Consider the following 17,860-nt stretch of genomic DNA (forward strand, 5'->3'; position numbering starts at 1 on the left):
TTGTATACATGAAGATTTTTCATTCTGTATGTTTATTTTGTACGTAGATGTGTGAAATTCTTATTCTTTGTAATATAATTTGAGTGCTCTAGATGTGCAATCACATTGTCCAAATATAATGAGAACTTCACCATCTTTTCTATTTTATATCTGTTAATTTTCCTTTGAATACTTGCTTGGGCTAATACCTCAAGAACCATATTAAATTATAATGACGATAGTGAGTATCATCTATGTGGAACTTAAGTGAGATTGCTTCCAGTCTTCCTCCATTAAGCATGATGCTGACTTTTAAGTTGAGATAGTTATGTTGTATTATGATAAAGAGGGAGCTGTCTTCTCATTTTCTTGAGTTTTATTAAGAATGTATATTGAGGGGCTTCCATGATTGTCCAGTGACTAAGACACTGTGTTCCAATGCAGGGGGCCAGGGTTCGATCCCTGGTAAGTGAACTGCATCCTGCATGCCGCAATTAAGAATATGCATGTCACAACAAAGATCCTCAGATCATAGCTAAGACTCAGTGCAGTCAAATAAATATTTTTTTTTAAATTAAGAAAAGAAAAAGGATGTAAAGAATATATGTTGAATTTTATCAAATGCCTTTTCAGACTTTATGAAGAAAATCATTATGATTTTTTCCTCCTTAAATCTATTATTATAGGTGAATAAACTTTCTGAAGCTTAATAATGCTTTTATTCTGGAAATATACTACATTGTCATTTTTATAGTATAATTGACACATGACATTATATTTGTTTCAAGTGTACAACATAATGATTCAATATTTGTATATGTTGCAAAATGATCACCACAATAATTCTAGTTAACATTGGCACCATATATTAGTTACAAAAATTTTTTTAAAGATCTATTCTCTTCAGTTCAGTTCAGTCAGTCAGTTGTGTCCAACTCTTTGCGACCTCATGAATCACAGCACACCAGGCCTCCCTGTCCATCACCAACTCCCGGAGTTCACTCAAACTCACGTCCATCGAGTCGGTAATGCCATCCAGTCATCTCATTCTCTGTCGTCCCCTTCTCCTCCCGCCCCCAATCCCTCGCAGCATTAGAGTCTTATCTAGTGAGTCAACTCATCGCATGAGGTAGCCAAAGTATTGGAGTTTCAGCTTCAGCATCAGTCCTTCCAATGAACACCCAGGATTGATCTCCTTTAGAATGGACTGGTTGGATTTCCTTGCAGGCCGAGGGACTCTCAAGAGTCTTCTCCAACACCACAGTTCAAAAGCATCAATTCTTCGGCAATCAGCTTTCTTCATAGTCCAACTCTCACATCCATACATGACCACTGGAAAAACCGTAGCCTTGACTAGATGGACCTTGGTTGGCAAAGTAATGTCTCTGCTTTTTAATATGCTATCTAGGTTGGTCATAACTTTCCTTCCAAGGAGTGAGCGTCTTTTAATTTCATGGCTGCAATCAGCATCTGCAGTGATTTTGGAGCCCAGAAAAATAAAGTCAGCCACTGTTTCCCCATCTATTTCCCATGAAGTGATGGGACCAGATGCCATGATCTTCGTTTTCTGAATGTTGAGCTTTAAGCCAACTTTTTCACTCTCCTTTTTCACTTTCATCAAGAGGCTTTTTAGTTCTTCTTCACTTTCTGCCATAAGGGTGGTGTCATCTGCATATCTGACGTTATTGATATTTCTCCCAGCAATCTTGATTCCAACTTGTGCTTCTTCCAGCCCAGGGTTCCTCATGATGTACTCTGCATATAAGTTAAATAAGCAGGGTGACAATATACAGCCTTGACGTACTCCTTTTCCTATTTGGAACCAGTCTGTTGTTCCATGTCCAGTTCTAACTGTTGCTTCCTGACCTGCATATAGGTTTCTCAAGAGGCAGGTCAGGTGGTCTGGTATTCCCATCTCTTTCAGAATTTTCCACAGTTTATTGTGATCCACACAGTCAAAGGCTTTGGCATAGTCAATAAAGCAGAAACAGATGATTTTCTGGAAATCTCTTGCTATGGATCGAAGTTCATGACATTGTACAGGAGACAGGGATCAAGACCATCCCCATGGATAAGAAATGCAAAAAAGCAAAATGGCTGTCTAGGGAGGCCTTACAAATAGCTGTGAAAAGAAGAGAAGTGAAAAGCAAAGGAGAAAAGGAAAGATATAAGCATCTGAATGCAGAGTTCCAAAGAATAGCAAGGAGACATAAGAAAGCCTTCCTCAGCGATCAATGCAAAGAAATAGAGGAAAACAACAGAACAGGAAAGACTAGAGAGCTCTTCAAGAAAATTAGAGATACCAAGGGAATATTTCATGCAAAGATGGGCTCGATAAAGGACAGAAATGGTAGGGACCTAACAGAAGCAGAAGATATTAAGAAGAGGTGGCAAGAATACACAGAAGAACTGTACAAAAAAGATCTGCGCAACCAAGATAATCACGATGGTGTGATCACTCACCTAGAGCCAGACATCTTGGAATGTGAAGTCAAGTGGGCCTTAGAAAGCATCACTACGAACAAAGCTAGTGGAGGTGATGGAATTCCAGTTGAGCTATTTCAAATCCTGAAAGATGATGCTGTGAAAGTGCTGCACTCAATATGCCAGCAAATTTGGAAAACTCAGCAGTGGCCACAGAACTGGAAAAGGTCAGTTTTCATTCCAATCCCAAAGAAAGGCAATGCCAAAGAATGATCAAACTACTGCACAATTGCACTCATCTTACACGCTAGTAAAGTAATGCTCAAAATTCTCCAAGCCAGGCTTCAGCAATACGTGAACCATGAACTTCCAGATGTTCAAGCTGGTTTTAGAAAAGGCAGAGGAACCAGAGATCAAATTGCCAACATCTAATCTCTTAGCAACTTTAAATATGCAATACATATTATTAGTAGTCACATGTTATACATTACATACCCATGATTTAACTATTTTATAATTAGAAGTTTGTACCTTTTGACTCCCTTCATCCATTTCTCTCACTCCCCAACCCTATGTCTGGCAACCACTTGTCTGTCACTGTATCTATAAACTTGATTTGGTGGCTATTGTTTTAAATTCCATATATAAATGAGATCATATGGTATCTGTCTTTGTGTGACTTATTTCACTTAGGTCCATCCATGTTGTCACAAATGGCAATATTTCTTTTATGTCTGAAGAATATTCCATTGCATGTGTGTACTATAACTTCTTTATCCATTCATCTATTTATTTATTTTTTGGTTGTGCTGGGTCTTTGTTGCTGCGTTGGCTTTTCTCTAGTTGCGGTGAGCAGGGGCTACTCTTTAATTGCAGTGTGCTGGCTTCTTATTGTGGTCGTTCTCTCATGGCAGAGCATGGGCTCCAGGGCACCCGGGCTTCAGTAGTGGCAACACATGGGCTCAATAGTTGGGGCTCCCAGGCTCTAGAGCACAGGCTCAATAGTTGTGGCGATGAACTAAGATGCTCCTGGGCATGTGGGATCTTCCAGGACTAGGGGTCAAACCCATGTCTCCTGCATTTGCCAGCATATTCTTTACCACTGAGCCACCAAGAAAGCCCTCCATTCACCTGTTGATAGACACTTAAATTGTTTCCGTATCTTGGCTATTGAAACTAATGCTGCAACAAACATGAGGATGCAGATATCTTTTTGAGTTAGTGTTACTGTTTGCTTCAGATAAATAACCCAAAGTGGTATTGCTGGATCATGTGGTAGTTCTTTTTTTAATTTTTTGAGGAACCTCCATACTGTTTTCCATAGTGGTTACACCAGTTTACATTCACATCAAAAGGGCACAAGTTCTTTTTTCTCCACATCCTCACCAACATTTGTTCTTTCTTCCCTTTTTGATAATAGCCATTCTAACAGGTATAAGGTTATATCTCATTATGGTTTGCATTTGCATTTCCCTGATGATTAGTAATATTAAGCATCTTTTCATGTACTTGTCTCATCCTCTTCTTATAAGGATGCCAGTCTTACTGGATTACGGTCCCACTCTTATGACCCCATCTAACCTAAGTTAAGGCTTAGGGCTTCCCTGGTGGCTCATTCGGTAAAAAATTCGCCTGCAATGCAGGAAACCTGGGTTTGATCCCTTGGGAAGATCCCCTGGAGGAGGGCATGGCAATCCACTCCAGTATTCTTGCCTGGAGAATCCCCATGGACAGAGGAACCTGGAAGGCTACAGTCCGTGGGGTCACAGAGAGTTGGACACGACTGAGCATCTTTCACTCACTCAGCCTTAGTTAGCTTCTTAAAGGTCCTATCTCCAAAGTCACACTGAAGGCTAGAGCTTCAACCCATGCATTTGGGAGCCACAAAATTCATTCTTATTAATAAGCTGGTGAACTTGAATTTGGAAGATAGGGGCTCCAGTACTGACTTTTCCTGAACCTAATTAAGTGCTTTTGGGTGGCAAGTCCATTATCCTCTAGGAGCCTCAACTTCATTTCTAACATGTTGCCAGTTTTACGGGACTGTTGAGAAGCTGAAATGAGATCATGGCTGGAGGAGATTTCATGGACTATACGTTCCTGCACAATAATAATGATTTAACTATTTCTTCTATTAATATATCATCTTGCAGTAATTGATTTAAAATGCATTGTATCATTCAATATATATGCAAGGAATCATTGTTTTATTACTACATGACTTCCTAAAGGGAAATTTGTTTATAATTCATACCCTGTCTTGCAGGAAAGGTTCAAGGCAGCACATGATGAAAACACTCATGTACGAGAGGGCATTACCTGTCACTTCTCACAGAGGCTGCAGAAAAGGCCCAGGAAGCTGTTGATGACATGAATGACCACCAGGAGAATCTGGAGGAGGCTGATGCACAGAAGGGTGGAGAAGAAGCACACATGCCAAACGACAGCTTTAGAAGGCTCCAGGCAGACAGAGTTCCAGAGTGAATGGTCATACAAATAATTCCTGTCCCCAAAAATAAGGAGACCAGGGGTTGGAATAAGTAAGAGTCCAAGCCAACCTCAATAGAAACCTGGGTTCACCCTCAGCTCAGGTCGTAGGATTAGACTTTTGAGGGTGACTCTTTTTGTATTTGCAATTTTCTAACAATCAGAGAAGCAGGATGCTAGAGTGCATGACCAAAAGGGGTTTGTAGCCCATGTGTGTGTCTTTCTCTTTCCGAAAAACTGCAAATCCAAGTTTCCATCCATTTACCTGTTATGCAGGTCTTTGAATGGGTAACCATGTTTCCAAGCCTGTGTCTGATTGAAGGGTGAGACATCGAACATGCAAAAAGGACCATCTTTCAGGGCTACTCCAGAAGTGATAAAGCAAATCAAGGCTCCAAGCAAAGCCAGGCCACTTGACAACAGAGCAGTAAGCATCTACACAAGGAGAGAACAAACAGTAAGCCTGAGATGAGGTCATGACTCAGTGACCAGGTGACTTGTGGGGCAATCTGGACAAGTCTCACTTCTCTGGTGCTCAGGCTTTCCCCAGTCATGGGGATAATTCTACCCACAGCACCTCCTTGAAAACATAACCAAGGTAGGGTTGGTTGACAAGGGATCACTGAGGAAAGCCAGGAAGGGGTGGGAAAGAAGGAACAGAAGGGGGAAGGGGGAAACACTGGCACCTGGACCAGGCAGCAAGCTCAGCCTGACTCAACAGGCTCTTCAGAGTTTCTCAGCAGATTGGTGTCAAAAACTTGTACACTCAGACTGCAGTCATTCAGTCTCTGGCTTAAAGGGTCAGACTGGTTACCCAAGCCCCACTCCAACCCTTTTAAGGGAAAGCTATATTTTTTCAAATGTTCCAAGCTGCCATCCATGATTCCTCTCTTTCTCAAATCAAGGAAAAAAGGAAGGAAGGGAGGAAGAAGGAGAAAGGAAAGGAGGGAGGAAGGGAGACGGAGAGACAGGGAGACCAAGTCAGAGATTACGCTCTGAAATGACTTGAGTTCTGTTATTGTACTTTGCTAGTCTGTGCACCACTCATTTCCCTCCCAAAAGATAGCAACGTGTTTATTTCCTTGGCAGGATTCTAACTTCCAAATTGGTTTCTTTCTCAGAGTACTAGATTTTTTTTTTCACCCTCCAAAAGAACATATTTTAAAAGTTTAAATAAAACATATATATATATATATAAACACACACACATATATATATACAGAAAGCATATATAGTTTTTATATAGAATCATAGAGTCGTTTCCCCACTGATGTCAAGCTAGTTTAAAATTCAGGAGGGGCCAAAAAAAGATGCATACTAAGTTTTGACTCTTAAGTTAAAAGATTCAAGATGAATTAGTCTGACATAAGCCTAGGATGGTGGTTCTGGAAATATGGTCCCTGTCCCAGCAACATCACATCAACTGGAAACTTGTTAGAAATGCAAATTCTCCTCCCCCCAACCCAGTCCTATGGAGTCAGAAACTCTTGGGGTAGGGGGTGCCAGCAATCTGTGTTTTAGCACACCCTGCAGGAATCTGATACATGCATTCAAGTCCGAGGGCCATTTGCCTAGGGGAAAACCAGACAGGACTGAGAACAGATAGTGAATGAGATATGTGGGTGTTTATATTTAATTCTTTAACATGTAATTCTAAATCAGCTGGGTTCCCAACATGTGGGTTGTAGATATCAAAGCAGACTGTAGATTTACTGTAGAAAGGACACAGATTCATGTGTCTGAGGCTGAATGAGCAATACACCTTATACACTTACATACTGAGATATTTCAAATATATATAGATGCTGCTGTAATTAATAAAGTGCACATTTATTCTGGGCCTCAGTTTAATTTTCTGTGAAACGGAGACATTAGACTAGAATCTAGTTATCAGATCTCTGGAGAAACTTTCAGCTCTAAAAAAAAATAGCCAGGAAATTTTCTATCAATGACACATGACTACAAAGAACGTAATTCATGTCCATATTGTTCAACGGGCTAAAACTAACAATAAGAACAACTCATGTATAACTGAATCACTTTGCTGTACTGTAGAAATTAACAGGACACTGTAAATAACCATACTTCAATAAAATAAATTTTAAAAGAACAGTTGCCCACAAATGTGTAGACATTCATGGTTCATTAACACTCCCTGGACTTGATTCTCTTAACTCTCATTTTAACAGAAGGACCTCAGGTTCAGAAACCTTGCCCAAGAGCTTAGAGCTTTTAAGAGGTATGATCAGGACCTGACTTCATACCCCAAAACTGAAATTGCCTCATCACTCTGCCTGTAAAGTTGTAGAATGTGGGGACATTCTAGCTCTTAGAGGAGTAGAATTGGGTTCTTACCCTTCGGCAGGGCCCAATCTTACTGAAGCAGCCATATCTCCAGCCCATCAGGGAGATCAGGGTAGCTGCAGTGAGCACCTGGAGGAAAGGGATATGTGTTAAGAGATTAGGTAATTTACATTTCTAATTGCCACCGAAGGCTGTTGAAACAGAGTGATTGGACACCTCACATGGACTTAGTTGTCTTGTATTTCCCAGAGGGTTTGGCTTTGACTGTCAGGACCCAATTTTGAATTACTAGCCTGATGTGACTCTATGGACGGCAGCATTCACACCCAGCCTACCTAGTCCAAAATCCAGCAACTCTGATCAGTCTTCCTAGGGTCTTCTATCCCTTGGAGTTGCTATAGATTCACAATCAGTTTGTTAGTTCAAACTTGTTTTCAAGAAATTACAAAACTCCTTCCCTCACCCTGACTTTGTTGTTCCACCCCTGGGGGACACTTTGGGAATTCACACTCAGGGAACCCTGGACACTTACCATGAGGCCTCCTCCCCAGAGCCCAGAGCCCAGCATGGCCTGCCTGCCAATGAGACCCCTCAACAGGTAGGTCACATCCCAGTTAGGAAACAGGAGCAATGTGTTGGCCACAGCAGCAAACAGGGCTGTAGTCCCGAGGCTCAGCCCCAGAATGCGGGAGCAGGTCCGTGAGCATGCCATTACAGGGAGAGGGCAGTGTCCTGTAACCAATGGAAGGAGGGTCATGTAGCTCTGTTACTGGGACTGACAGGTAGGGGAAACCCCCAGAGCACAGGGTGGGGTGTCATCCTCTTGCTTTAAAAGTTGTCATTTTCAAGGTGTCCACTGTCACTACTTCCATTCAACATTGTACAGGGGACCTTTTCCAGTGCAATAAGAAAATAAAAAGCAGCTAAAACCACAGATACGAAAGAAAGAAGTAAGAATGTCATTAGTCACAGGTAACATGATTATCTGCATGGAAAATTATAAGGAATCTATTAAAAAGTTACTAGAATGAATAGGTAAGTTTAGCAAGATTACCAAATAAAAAATTAAATACACAAAAGTCAATTATATTTCTCTATATAAGCAATGATAAATTATAAAATTTAAAAGAATATTTACAATAGCATAAAATGTTAATAGAAAATACAGATAAATTTAACAAAATCTGTGCAAGACCTGTACACTAAAAATTATAAAACATTGCTGAGAAAAAGAAAACCCAAATAAATGCAGAGATAAACATGTTCACGAATCGAAAGACTCAATATCAGTCAAAATCCTACTAGAGTTTTGTTGTAGAAATTGGCAAGCTGAATCTAAATTTACATGGAAAAGCAAAGAACCTAGATTTTTCAAAACAATTTTGAAAAGAAGAACAAAGTTTGAGGACTTATATCATGTGATTTTAAGACAAATAAAGCTACAGTAATCCTACAGTGAATTAATGGTGTATATAGACATACGGACCACTGGGACAGACTGGAGAATTCAGAAATAGAGTTATACACGTACGATCAAATGATTTTTGAAAAAGATATTTTAGTGGGAAAAGGAGAATCTCTTCAACAAATGATCCTGGAACAATCCATATGTAAAACAAAAATACGTATTTTGCCTATTACTGGAAACCTTATTCAATATTTAACTTGAAATGGACCATGGATCTAAAACCTATTACAAATTTTACAAAAAAGAAATGGAGAAAATCATTGGGATTTTGGATTAGATAAAGATTTATTAGATAGAATACAAAAAGTACAATCTATAAAAAGTGAAAAAGGACGACTTCAAAATTAAAAATTTTGGCTCTTCAAAACTACCATTCAGGGGAATTCCCTGGTGGCCTAGTGGTTAAGGATTCTGAGCCTTCACTTCTGTGGCCTGGGTTCAGTCCCTGGTCAGGATACTGAGACTCCTCCACAAGTCATGCGGCATGGCCAAAAATCCCCCCAAAACAAAAACACAATAAGCTACTAATACATGCAACAACATGGATGAATCTCAAAGGCATCATGCTAAATGAATGAAGCCGGAAAACTACTCACTGTATGCGTCTGTTTATATGAACTTCTAGAAAAGGCAGAACTATAGTCCAGTGATGGGATCAGTGGTTGCCAGGTGCTGGGAATAGAAGAGGGGATTAATATAAGGGACACAAGGAAACTTTTTGAGGTGACAGAAATGTTCTATATCCAGATTCTGGTGAATACCACAACTACATATATTGACAAAACTCACCAAATTACTCTTAAAATTTGTAAATTTTATATTTTAATTATTTATCAATAAAATTGATTAAAAATTAAAATGTTGTGTCCAGATAGGTTGAAAAATGTCTCCTCTACACCGTTACTTTTAGCCATTTCTCCCTTTTAAATTTTCGCTGATCTGTGAACTTTTTATGTATATGAATTAGAATAGGACTAGTAGTATTTGGTAGACTCAGGTCAGTGTGAATCTGAAAAAACCTATACCATGACATCTCCAAGAAGTGGTTTGTTGCCACTTTGCAATTCAGTTACATGTCTGTCTCAGCTTAAGGCTCTTTACACTCCTCTCCTAACAGACAGCTTCGTAATAATCAGAAAATATGTGTGGATCAGAGCCTCCACCCCAATCTCTCTTTTACATATAAACATATAACTAAATATATAATATTTCAGAGTTAAAGAATTAAGCATAATGTATATATTTGCCCTTACTAGTAGTGTGGAATAATTGAACAACATCCATGTAAACACAGCTGGTTTACAAAATGGATCCTTACCACTAAGAAATATTACTATCATCTTCCAGTACTCCTTCCTGGGAAGGACTATCCTAAATTTTAATTTTTTCATACCTTTTAAAATACGGTTTTACAAATTATGAACTTAATTAAAAACAAACCACCTTAATTAGCCTAGGATTTTTTATTTGTCCAGACTTCATCTTTTATAGAGACTGGTGTCAGACACAGCATTGAGAAGGCCATTTGGGTGGGGCGCGAAGGGGCGGGGTGCTCTTGTGCTGTCAGCCCCCACCTCCCACATTCCCCAGCCTCCGCAGTCCTTGGTGATCTTTACTTCCCCTAATCTCAGAGCCCAAACAGCTCAGCGGCTCCTCCCAGCAGGGAGTTTCCTGATGCAATTGCTAATATTTTAGTGGGATGAGTTGCCTTCACCATGTGCCCTCTCCGCTGGGTTTTTGCTCTCTAAGCCATGTTTTTCATGGTGAGTAAAATAACTTGTCCCTGATGAAAGCAGGTTCAGATCTCTGTGTAGCGGGGGCACACGTTGGAGCGGGGGTGGAGGGTGGGCGGGGGGTTGGGTAGGATATGGAGGAACAGTGGCTCTTTCCCCAGGGATACAAGGGGCCTAGAGGGAACGCGGGGCACCAGGGATCAGGAGGGATGGCGTGTCCCTCCCCCTACCCCGTCCCCCAGCCAACCACCATGGAGCCATCTTTTCCTGAAGTAGTCCTCCAAGCCGATATGTTACGGGCTGTTTCCCCCCCAGGTTTGCAGTCAGGAGACAAGGCATCTGTAAGGTAACAACTCCTCACCCCCAACAGCTTGTGATGCAGTCTCCTGCTGGGCTCTCAGTGTGTGTCTCCAATCCAGGGTGAACTAACCAATCCAGACTGTTAGCAAGTTAACCTACACACCTCCCAGATGACTGACATTTTGTTAGGGGCCCAAGAAAGAACTGGTGTGTGGCTGGACTTGGAGGCACGCTCTCTGGCTGGGAGAAACTTCTGTTCAGGAATGCCTTCAGCTGCCTTTGAATCATTCCACCTATGAGTAAGGCTTGTCTAGACATAGATCACTGACATGGACAAACCCCTGATCTCTTCTACGGGCATATTTCCAATCTGGAGTTTTAGAAGGGAAACTAGGGGCTTCCTTGGTGGTCCAGTGGCTAAGACCTCATGCTACCAATGCAGGGTGCACAGGTTCCATCTCTGGTCAGGGAACTAGACCCCACAGGCCAACTGAAAAGATCCCTCTTGCCACAAGGAAGATCAAAGGTCCCACGTGCTGCAGCTAAGACCCAGTGCAGCTAAATAAATAAATAAGGGAAAGGAAAAGATATGAACATGCAGAGGAAAACTAAATTGAGCATGGCCTTTGGGATGAGTGGGACTCAGAGGATCCTGGCTGTCCTACTTCTCTGCTAAAAGCATTTGTGCTGCTGCTGCATCTCGCAGGGCAGTGGCTCAGTTTGAATTTCACTTCCTCCCTCTGACTGTTCCTCTAGAAATCACAATATTTTTAGAAATGCTTCCACAAATGTGAGCCAGGAGATTAGCAAAGAGTTTGGCTAATTTGATATGTGAAGAGACAAGCCTAGTCATAAGGTAAAACTTTACAACCTTTAGGGGAGGCCCTGATCTAAGTTGAGATCTGGGGTAAGTGAACAACTCATTAGCTAGATGTCTGGGGAACAGTTTTAAGTGATCATCTAAGTCATATAGAAGAGCTTGTAAATTTTGTGTGTCTCTAGGTCTACCTTCGGAGAAGGCAATGGCAAGCCACTCCAGTACTCTTGCCTAGAAAATCCCATGGACGGAGGAGCCTGGTAGGCTGCAGTCCGTGGGGTCGCTATGGGTCAGACACGACTGAGCGACTTCACTTTCACTTTCCACTTTCACACATTGGAGAAGGAAATGGCAACCCACTCCAGTGTTCTTGCCTGGAGAATCCCAGGGACGGGGGAGCCTGGTGGGCTTCCGTCTATGGGGTCACACAGAGTCGGACACGACTGAAGTGACTTAGCAGCAGCAGCAGCAGGTCTACCTTACTTATTAGCCAGCCTTTTTATCATTCTTTCATCAGTCAAATTAAGTGACCACTGTCTGCCAAGGCACTATTCACTCTGGTGAACCAGAGACAATCTCTTTTCTTGAGGAACTTAAAGTCTGGTGGGGACACTAACCAGGCAATGAGCAAGTACTGAGCAGAACTGTCCAGCTGAAGGTGTGATGGAAGCACCAGAGGACTGCCTAATCCTGCCTGCAGAAGCAATGCAGAGCCTCCTGGAGGAAGTGCTATCCAAGCTAAAACTTGACAACAGGTATTAGATGGGCAAAGTTGGGAAGGGAAAAGTATTCTAAGCATGTGTAAAGGTCTGAAGTTGATAGACGGTGGTAAAGAGATGTTAAATTGCCTGAAGTCACACAGAGCTCAGCGGCTGAGGCAGGTATCCTCTAGATTAGAAGTCCGTGCTCTTAAAAGCTAGACCAAACTATTAGCTGGCCATCCCCTCACTGGGCCCTTTCATTTCTGCTTACCTGCTTCCAGTGGCAAGAATCAGGATGAGAGAGAGAGAACCTGGAAAAGGGCTCCGTATTCAGAGTGGGCTTTTAAACTCCTGTGGCCTCAACTGGGACTCCTGCAGGGCTGGACTGCAGGCTGTTCTTTCAGGACTCCTACAGAGGGCCAGGGAGGCACTGTTTATATGCGGAGGTCACCCACGTGGGTGCATGGTGTGGAGACATGCCCCCACAACACTGCCTACAGGTCTCCATCAAGGAAGCTTTCCTCTTCCTGAAGAGCCCTCTCCTGATGACCCACCCTCTGCTCATTTTCATGTGACATTAAGAAAGGAACAAGGAGGCATGGCCTCGTGAGCTAAAATGCCTTAGTGAGTCAGAGGATGGTAACCATGAGAAATATCTTAGCCTCCCTTCTTTCCCAAGCAGCAACAGTGTTTCACACGCTATTTGCCCATATCTGTTTCACTCTCTGGGAAGTTTGGGCTCTTTGGAAAAAAACAGCACCAAGCAGGGCAGACATCATTTTTTTCCTTATCACCTTCCTTACTTTGCTCTTTGCTGTGTTTCCTTTAATAGCTTTTAAACTTTCTTTCAACCTCCAGGCCACCATCATCTTGTACCACCATTTTAATAATATAACAAAGTGTTTGCTGTTAGATAAGCCATTGGGTTCGGAACAGAAATACCTTCTAAAATCTGAATATCTGACAGTCTGCCATCAAATCATTCTAATTGCCTAACTATGAAATGTTCTGGTAGCTCAGTGCTTGCAATGCAGGAGACCCCAGTTTGATTCCTGGCTTGGGAAGATCCCCTAGAGAAGGGATAAGCTACCTAGTCTGGTTTTCTTGGGCTTCCCTGGTGGCTCAGATGGTAAAGAATATGCCTGCAATGCGGGAGAACTGGGTTTGATCCCTGCGTTGGGAAGATTCCCTGGAGAAGGGAACGGCTACCCACTCCAGTATTCTTGCCTGGAGAATTCCATGGACAGGGGAGCCTGGAGGGCTACAGTCCTTGGGTTCCCAAAGAGTCAGACAGGATTGAATAACTTTCACTTTCTTTCAAGAAATGTTCTAACAGACACTGTATGTAAAATCCTTTTGCTGAAATCCAAGAAAACGAGAGGGCTTGCATCTTATGCCGTGAGAGAAATCTTGCCTCTTATTTCTCAAAATAAACTTGTGAAGTAGGTATCATTTTATAAATGAGAAACTGAGGCCCAGATTATTACTGAGGCTCAGTGAACTATGCAAGTTCACATAGCTAACAGGTATTTGTAGCAGAAATTGAGACCCAGATCTCTTAGATGCGGAAGTACTTTATTTAGCATTGCCTCCAAGAAGCTAGTTGGAATTTGGGTTGGGGAAAAAAAATCTCAAACATCAATGTGTGGGGCTGTATAGTTAAGATGACATAGGATCATTTCCTCAAACTCACTGTTACTCTGAGCAAGTCAAATTCCTCTGGGCTATAATCTCTTCATATGCATGATGAAGCTAATCTAATACTTGCTTTAGGGCTGTTAAGATCTAATGAGAGAGTTTGTGAATGTGTTTTATAAGGTGAATAATGTTTGTTCTTGATATAAAGCTTTGTGAGTCCTCAGCCTAGTATCTATCAAAATTAAATTCTCTGGGTACATAAGAATTCATTTGGGCTCTTTTATCATGAAAATGGAAACTGGATCCTATTTAATGAACTTTCCTAGAGCAGTTTACCAACTTTTGTGTCAGGCACATATACATCTGCATGCACAGAAATTTCATAGTTCATATACAGTTTAAAGGAATAGTAATAACATAATTTTCCTTCTCATACATATGTACCAAGGGTTTTCTCAGTATTGTTTGTTTTCATCATTAGTAGAATCTCTGTGCGGTTACTCCAGCCAGTGCATGAATTCATTCATTAATCCAGTGATTCCTGAGTTCCTACCGTGTTCTAAGCTCTATGCTAGATTCTGAGTCTACAGAGCAGAGTAAGATACAGCAGCCCCTGCCCTCATGAATCTCAGCTGTGGGGGAAGAGGCATATAAATAGCATAAGTAAGTAAAAATGAAGTGGAAAGTGGCAAAAGATTTTTTAAACAGGACATGAAAAGCAGGGACCATAAAGAAAAGGACTGATAAATGGAACTTAAAATCTTAAGAACCACTTTTCAAAAGACATTAAGAGAGTGAAAAAGCAAACTACAGATAGGAAAAAACATTCACAATACATATGACAAACGTCTCATGCCTGGAATTATAAAGAACTCCTACAAACCAGTGAAGAAAAAGACAAAAACCAGTAAAAACTGGGCAAATGACTTGAGCAAGGATCACCAAATGGTCAATTAGTATATGAAAAGCTCTAACTCATTAAGAAAAGGCAAATTAAAACCACAATGGATACTACCAAACACCTACAGGAATGGCTTAAATTAAAAATATAGGTAAGAATGTGAAGCAATTGGAATGGAACATTGCTGGTGGGAGTGTTAACTGTTTGGCAATATCATTTATCAAATGAAATATTCACCTATATATCGGGGACCAGCCTCGATATGGCCCAGGGTATCCTCGGGATGAACGGCGTCGGCGTCAGAAAGAGAGAGAGAAAGAGAGAGAGAGAGAGACAGGGGCTGATGATTCCTTGGTTTACGCTGGAAACCAATAAAACCCCAGCACGGGGTTTGCTCTTGTTTACGTAGGCCGCAGGCGCCCTCTCGAATCACTGGAGGCACCCCACCAGGGCACCCCCTCGAGTGGGTCTTAGAAGCCCAGGCAGATAAGTAAACTCAGAGGGCCCAGCGCTCCAAGGATCTCAACCAGAAAAAGGAGAATAGAGAAAAGGATGGAAAAAGAGAAAGAACGACACGGGGAGACCAAGCTTCAGTGAGCAAGGCCCGAAACTTTTTCTAGTGCTGCTTTTATACCCTAAGTTGTGTACAGAGAAAGGGAGGTATAGAGTCATGCCAAAATCACGCAGGGTCAGCAGTCTTGACCCTTATCAGGATCAGGGCTTATTTTTGTGTGTCTTGTGATAAAAGTTTTAGGTGGTTTACATCCTCTTCTGGCCAGGGGGCCTGCTAACAGTTTATGGCCCTCTCTCCTAACAATAGGTTAGTTAGCTAGTAAAAGGCTTATATTCTTTTAAGGTGACTTTCCTAAAGTCCGGTGCTAGACACATGACAAAGTTACATTCCTATAAGGCACAGGTGTAGTGAGCTACAAGAAAGGAATTTATTAACTTAAGATCTGATGTGGTTAAATCAAAGGCTACTACTTATATTCTCTATATGTGATTAATATATTTCCAAGGATACAATAGATAGGGGAAACTTTGCAGCAAGCATTGATTCAACAATGAAATCTTTTTTAGTACTATTCTAATGATTTTAACTTCTTCAACAGATTCCTGTATTTTAGAATATTAGGCTTTCTGTCCTTGCATGGCTGGGAGGCTATAAACAGTCACACTCATAGTTGTAAGAGCCCGGACAAACTTGTCATGCAAGTTAGAAAGCTATCAGAGGGGCTTGGATTGGAACACTCCTATTAAGCCGAGGAGAACTTTTAAACTACAGCTCTGAATTAATGTTTTCAGAGAAAGGTGGTTGGGGGGAAGCCCCCGTAAGTATTAGAGGACTTGGTAAGAGGCGTAAGATAGTAAAGCAGTCAGACTCCGGTTTTCTTTGGGGTAGATGCTCAGGTAAGTCCAGGGGGTTCCTCAAGTCCTGATTAGCCTTTGCCCGTCAGGCCTCTTCCCCAGTTGACCTTTGCCACGGGTAGGATTTCCCTTGCTGGCTCCCGGCACCTATACTATGACATAGCTATTCCCATCCAAGGTATTCCCCAGCAAAGTAAAATGCTGGAATTTGACTTTAACACCTTAAAGAGCTAAACTTCGTTTGGGCTGGTGAGGGCAGTTTAAGTCTTTGTTCCTTAGGGTAAATTTGTGACAAATAATTCAATGATTAATCTTATGAACAAGACCCTTCTTTTAGAAACTATATACTTGCCATAAACACTTACACTAAGTAAGGCCAGCTTTGGTCAAATTCTTCATTCCCTTTTGGTAAGACCTTTATGGTCACAGAGTCCTGGTCACTGCCGTGATAGAACTAAACATTATCTTTTTACAGATATGTTAACGATATTAGAAGCTGGCTCTATTAGAGGCACAGTTACTAATTATCATTTGGTTGGTGATACTTCTACAGGGAAGCAAACGGGAATCCAGGGAGCGCACAAATTAATGGGGCCTGGGTGGGAAAACTATTTGCCTAATGCCATAAAAGGCTTCCCAAGGATGAAAGGCTTTCAAAAACAGAACAGATGTTCCATCCTCGATTGGAGGAGGGATTTGAGCAAGGAATAGAGGAAGTTGAGAAGATGGAATTCACTGGTAGAAGGGAAAAGGAAAAGATGATTACAATCAGGCTAGTCTTTCCCAAATAACAGTGACAGATTCATCAGCTTCCTTGTGGGTGGGTTTCAGCCTCAACTGACAGCTGACTAAATAAGGAAGCACATTTTCCTTAATTGGAGAGAGAGAGAAAAAAAGGAAGATAAGAAATGTTGAAAGAGTTGCCATTTATACCAGTTCACTGAAGAGGAAGTTTGGGATTTTTTTCCTTTTTTTCATTAGTATAAAAATATAACAAATACTCAAATTAAGCTTCCATCTCCAACATCACACTGAAACTGTTCTTAGTCTCCAATGACTTCTTGTCTATTGAACACTTGACCCTAGACAGAATTAGACATAGTTGGCGACTAGATGCTTCTTGAACATTCTCACTCTTGGCTCCCTTGCCAGCTCATGTTTCTCCTCCTTCACGGGTCACACCTCCTAGACTGGGCCTCTTCATGGTGGTAACCTCCAGGCCTGGGTTCTGGGTCATCTTCTCTTTCTCCCTAGTGACCTCATTCTTTCTCATGGCTCTAAATTCCATCTGTAACACTGATGATTTCTAAAATCTCTTAAGTTCAGTTCACCTCTCCTCCAAGCATCACAATCATGTGTTCAACATGCTGTACTACACCTGCACTTGGAAGTGCCACAGTGAACTCATCCAAAATGACTGATCCACCAGTCTGTCTCAGGAATGACGTCACTACCTACCCACTGCCTGAAACTTGCCATTCTTAATTTCTCTTTCCCTCACTGCCCCACATCTAATCCAACAGTTGTCCTTACATTTTTACTTTGAAATGCATCATACACTACACCCCAGTTCCATTGCTATTACTCTAGTCCAGGCAATTTCTGCTTTGTACCCTAATCACTGCAATAGTCCCTTTTCCAGTTCCTCTCCACATTCATGGCTTCTCATTAAACTATGAACAGTATATATGTACTCCTTACCAGGCCTAATGTGTTGGATGATCTGGCTTTTACATATTT

At 41.5% G+C, this 17,860-nt stretch overlaps 1 protein-coding gene across 3 annotated transcripts; it reads right to left on the minus strand.

Moving 5' to 3' along the window:
* Positions 1-335: 335 nt before the first annotated feature.
* On the minus strand, positions 336-12,615 carry TM4SF19 (transmembrane 4 L six family member 19). 3 transcript variants are annotated; one of them, XM_055402885.2, is made up of 7 exons: positions 12,485-12,615; positions 9,259-9,334; positions 7,727-7,926; positions 7,246-7,323; positions 5,156-5,325; positions 4,723-4,906; positions 336-3,534 (listed from the first exon to the last, which is right to left on the minus strand). In XM_055402885.2, exons 3-6 carry the CDS (start codon positions 7,904-7,906, stop codon positions 4,726-4,728), a joined length of 609 nt encoding a protein of 202 aa, XP_055258860.1. In that variant the 5' UTR covers positions 7,907-7,926; positions 9,259-9,334; positions 12,485-12,615; the 3' UTR covers positions 336-3,534; positions 4,723-4,725. The 3 variants fall into 3 exon arrangements, with proteins under 3 accessions (XP_055258860.1, XP_088693976.1, XP_088693988.1); XM_088837850.1 differs by having other exon boundaries at positions 336-4,906; XM_088837862.1 differs by lacking the exon at positions 12,485-12,615 and having other exon boundaries at positions 336-4,906; positions 9,259-9,511.
* Between the last annotated feature and the right edge of the window lie 5,245 nt (positions 12,616-17,860).

The sequence above is a fragment of the Moschus berezovskii genome, chromosome 1 (genome assembly GCF_049115385.1).
Source record: "Moschus berezovskii isolate FMDL1 chromosome 1, NW_MosBer_1.0, whole genome shotgun sequence".
Classification (NCBI taxonomy): Eukaryota; Metazoa; Chordata; class Mammalia; order Artiodactyla; family Moschidae; genus Moschus; species Moschus berezovskii.

What these genes read in the sequence shown, in the direction of transcription:
- TM4SF19 (XM_055402885.2), bottom strand. Translation starts at nt 7,906, where the DNA reads ATGGCATGCTCACGGACCTGCTCCCGCATTCTGGGGCTGAGCCTCGGG. An exon ending in TCTGGGGAGGAGGCCTCATG is followed by an intron (nt 7,324 to 7,726) that starts GTAAGTGTCCAG and finishes CCTTTCCTCCAG; the next exon opens with GTGCTCACTGCAGCTACCCT. An exon ending in AGATTGGGCCCTGCCGAAGG is followed by an intron (nt 5,326 to 7,245) that starts GTAAGAACCCAA and finishes CTCCTTGTGTAG; the next exon opens with ATGCTTACTGCTCTGTTGTC.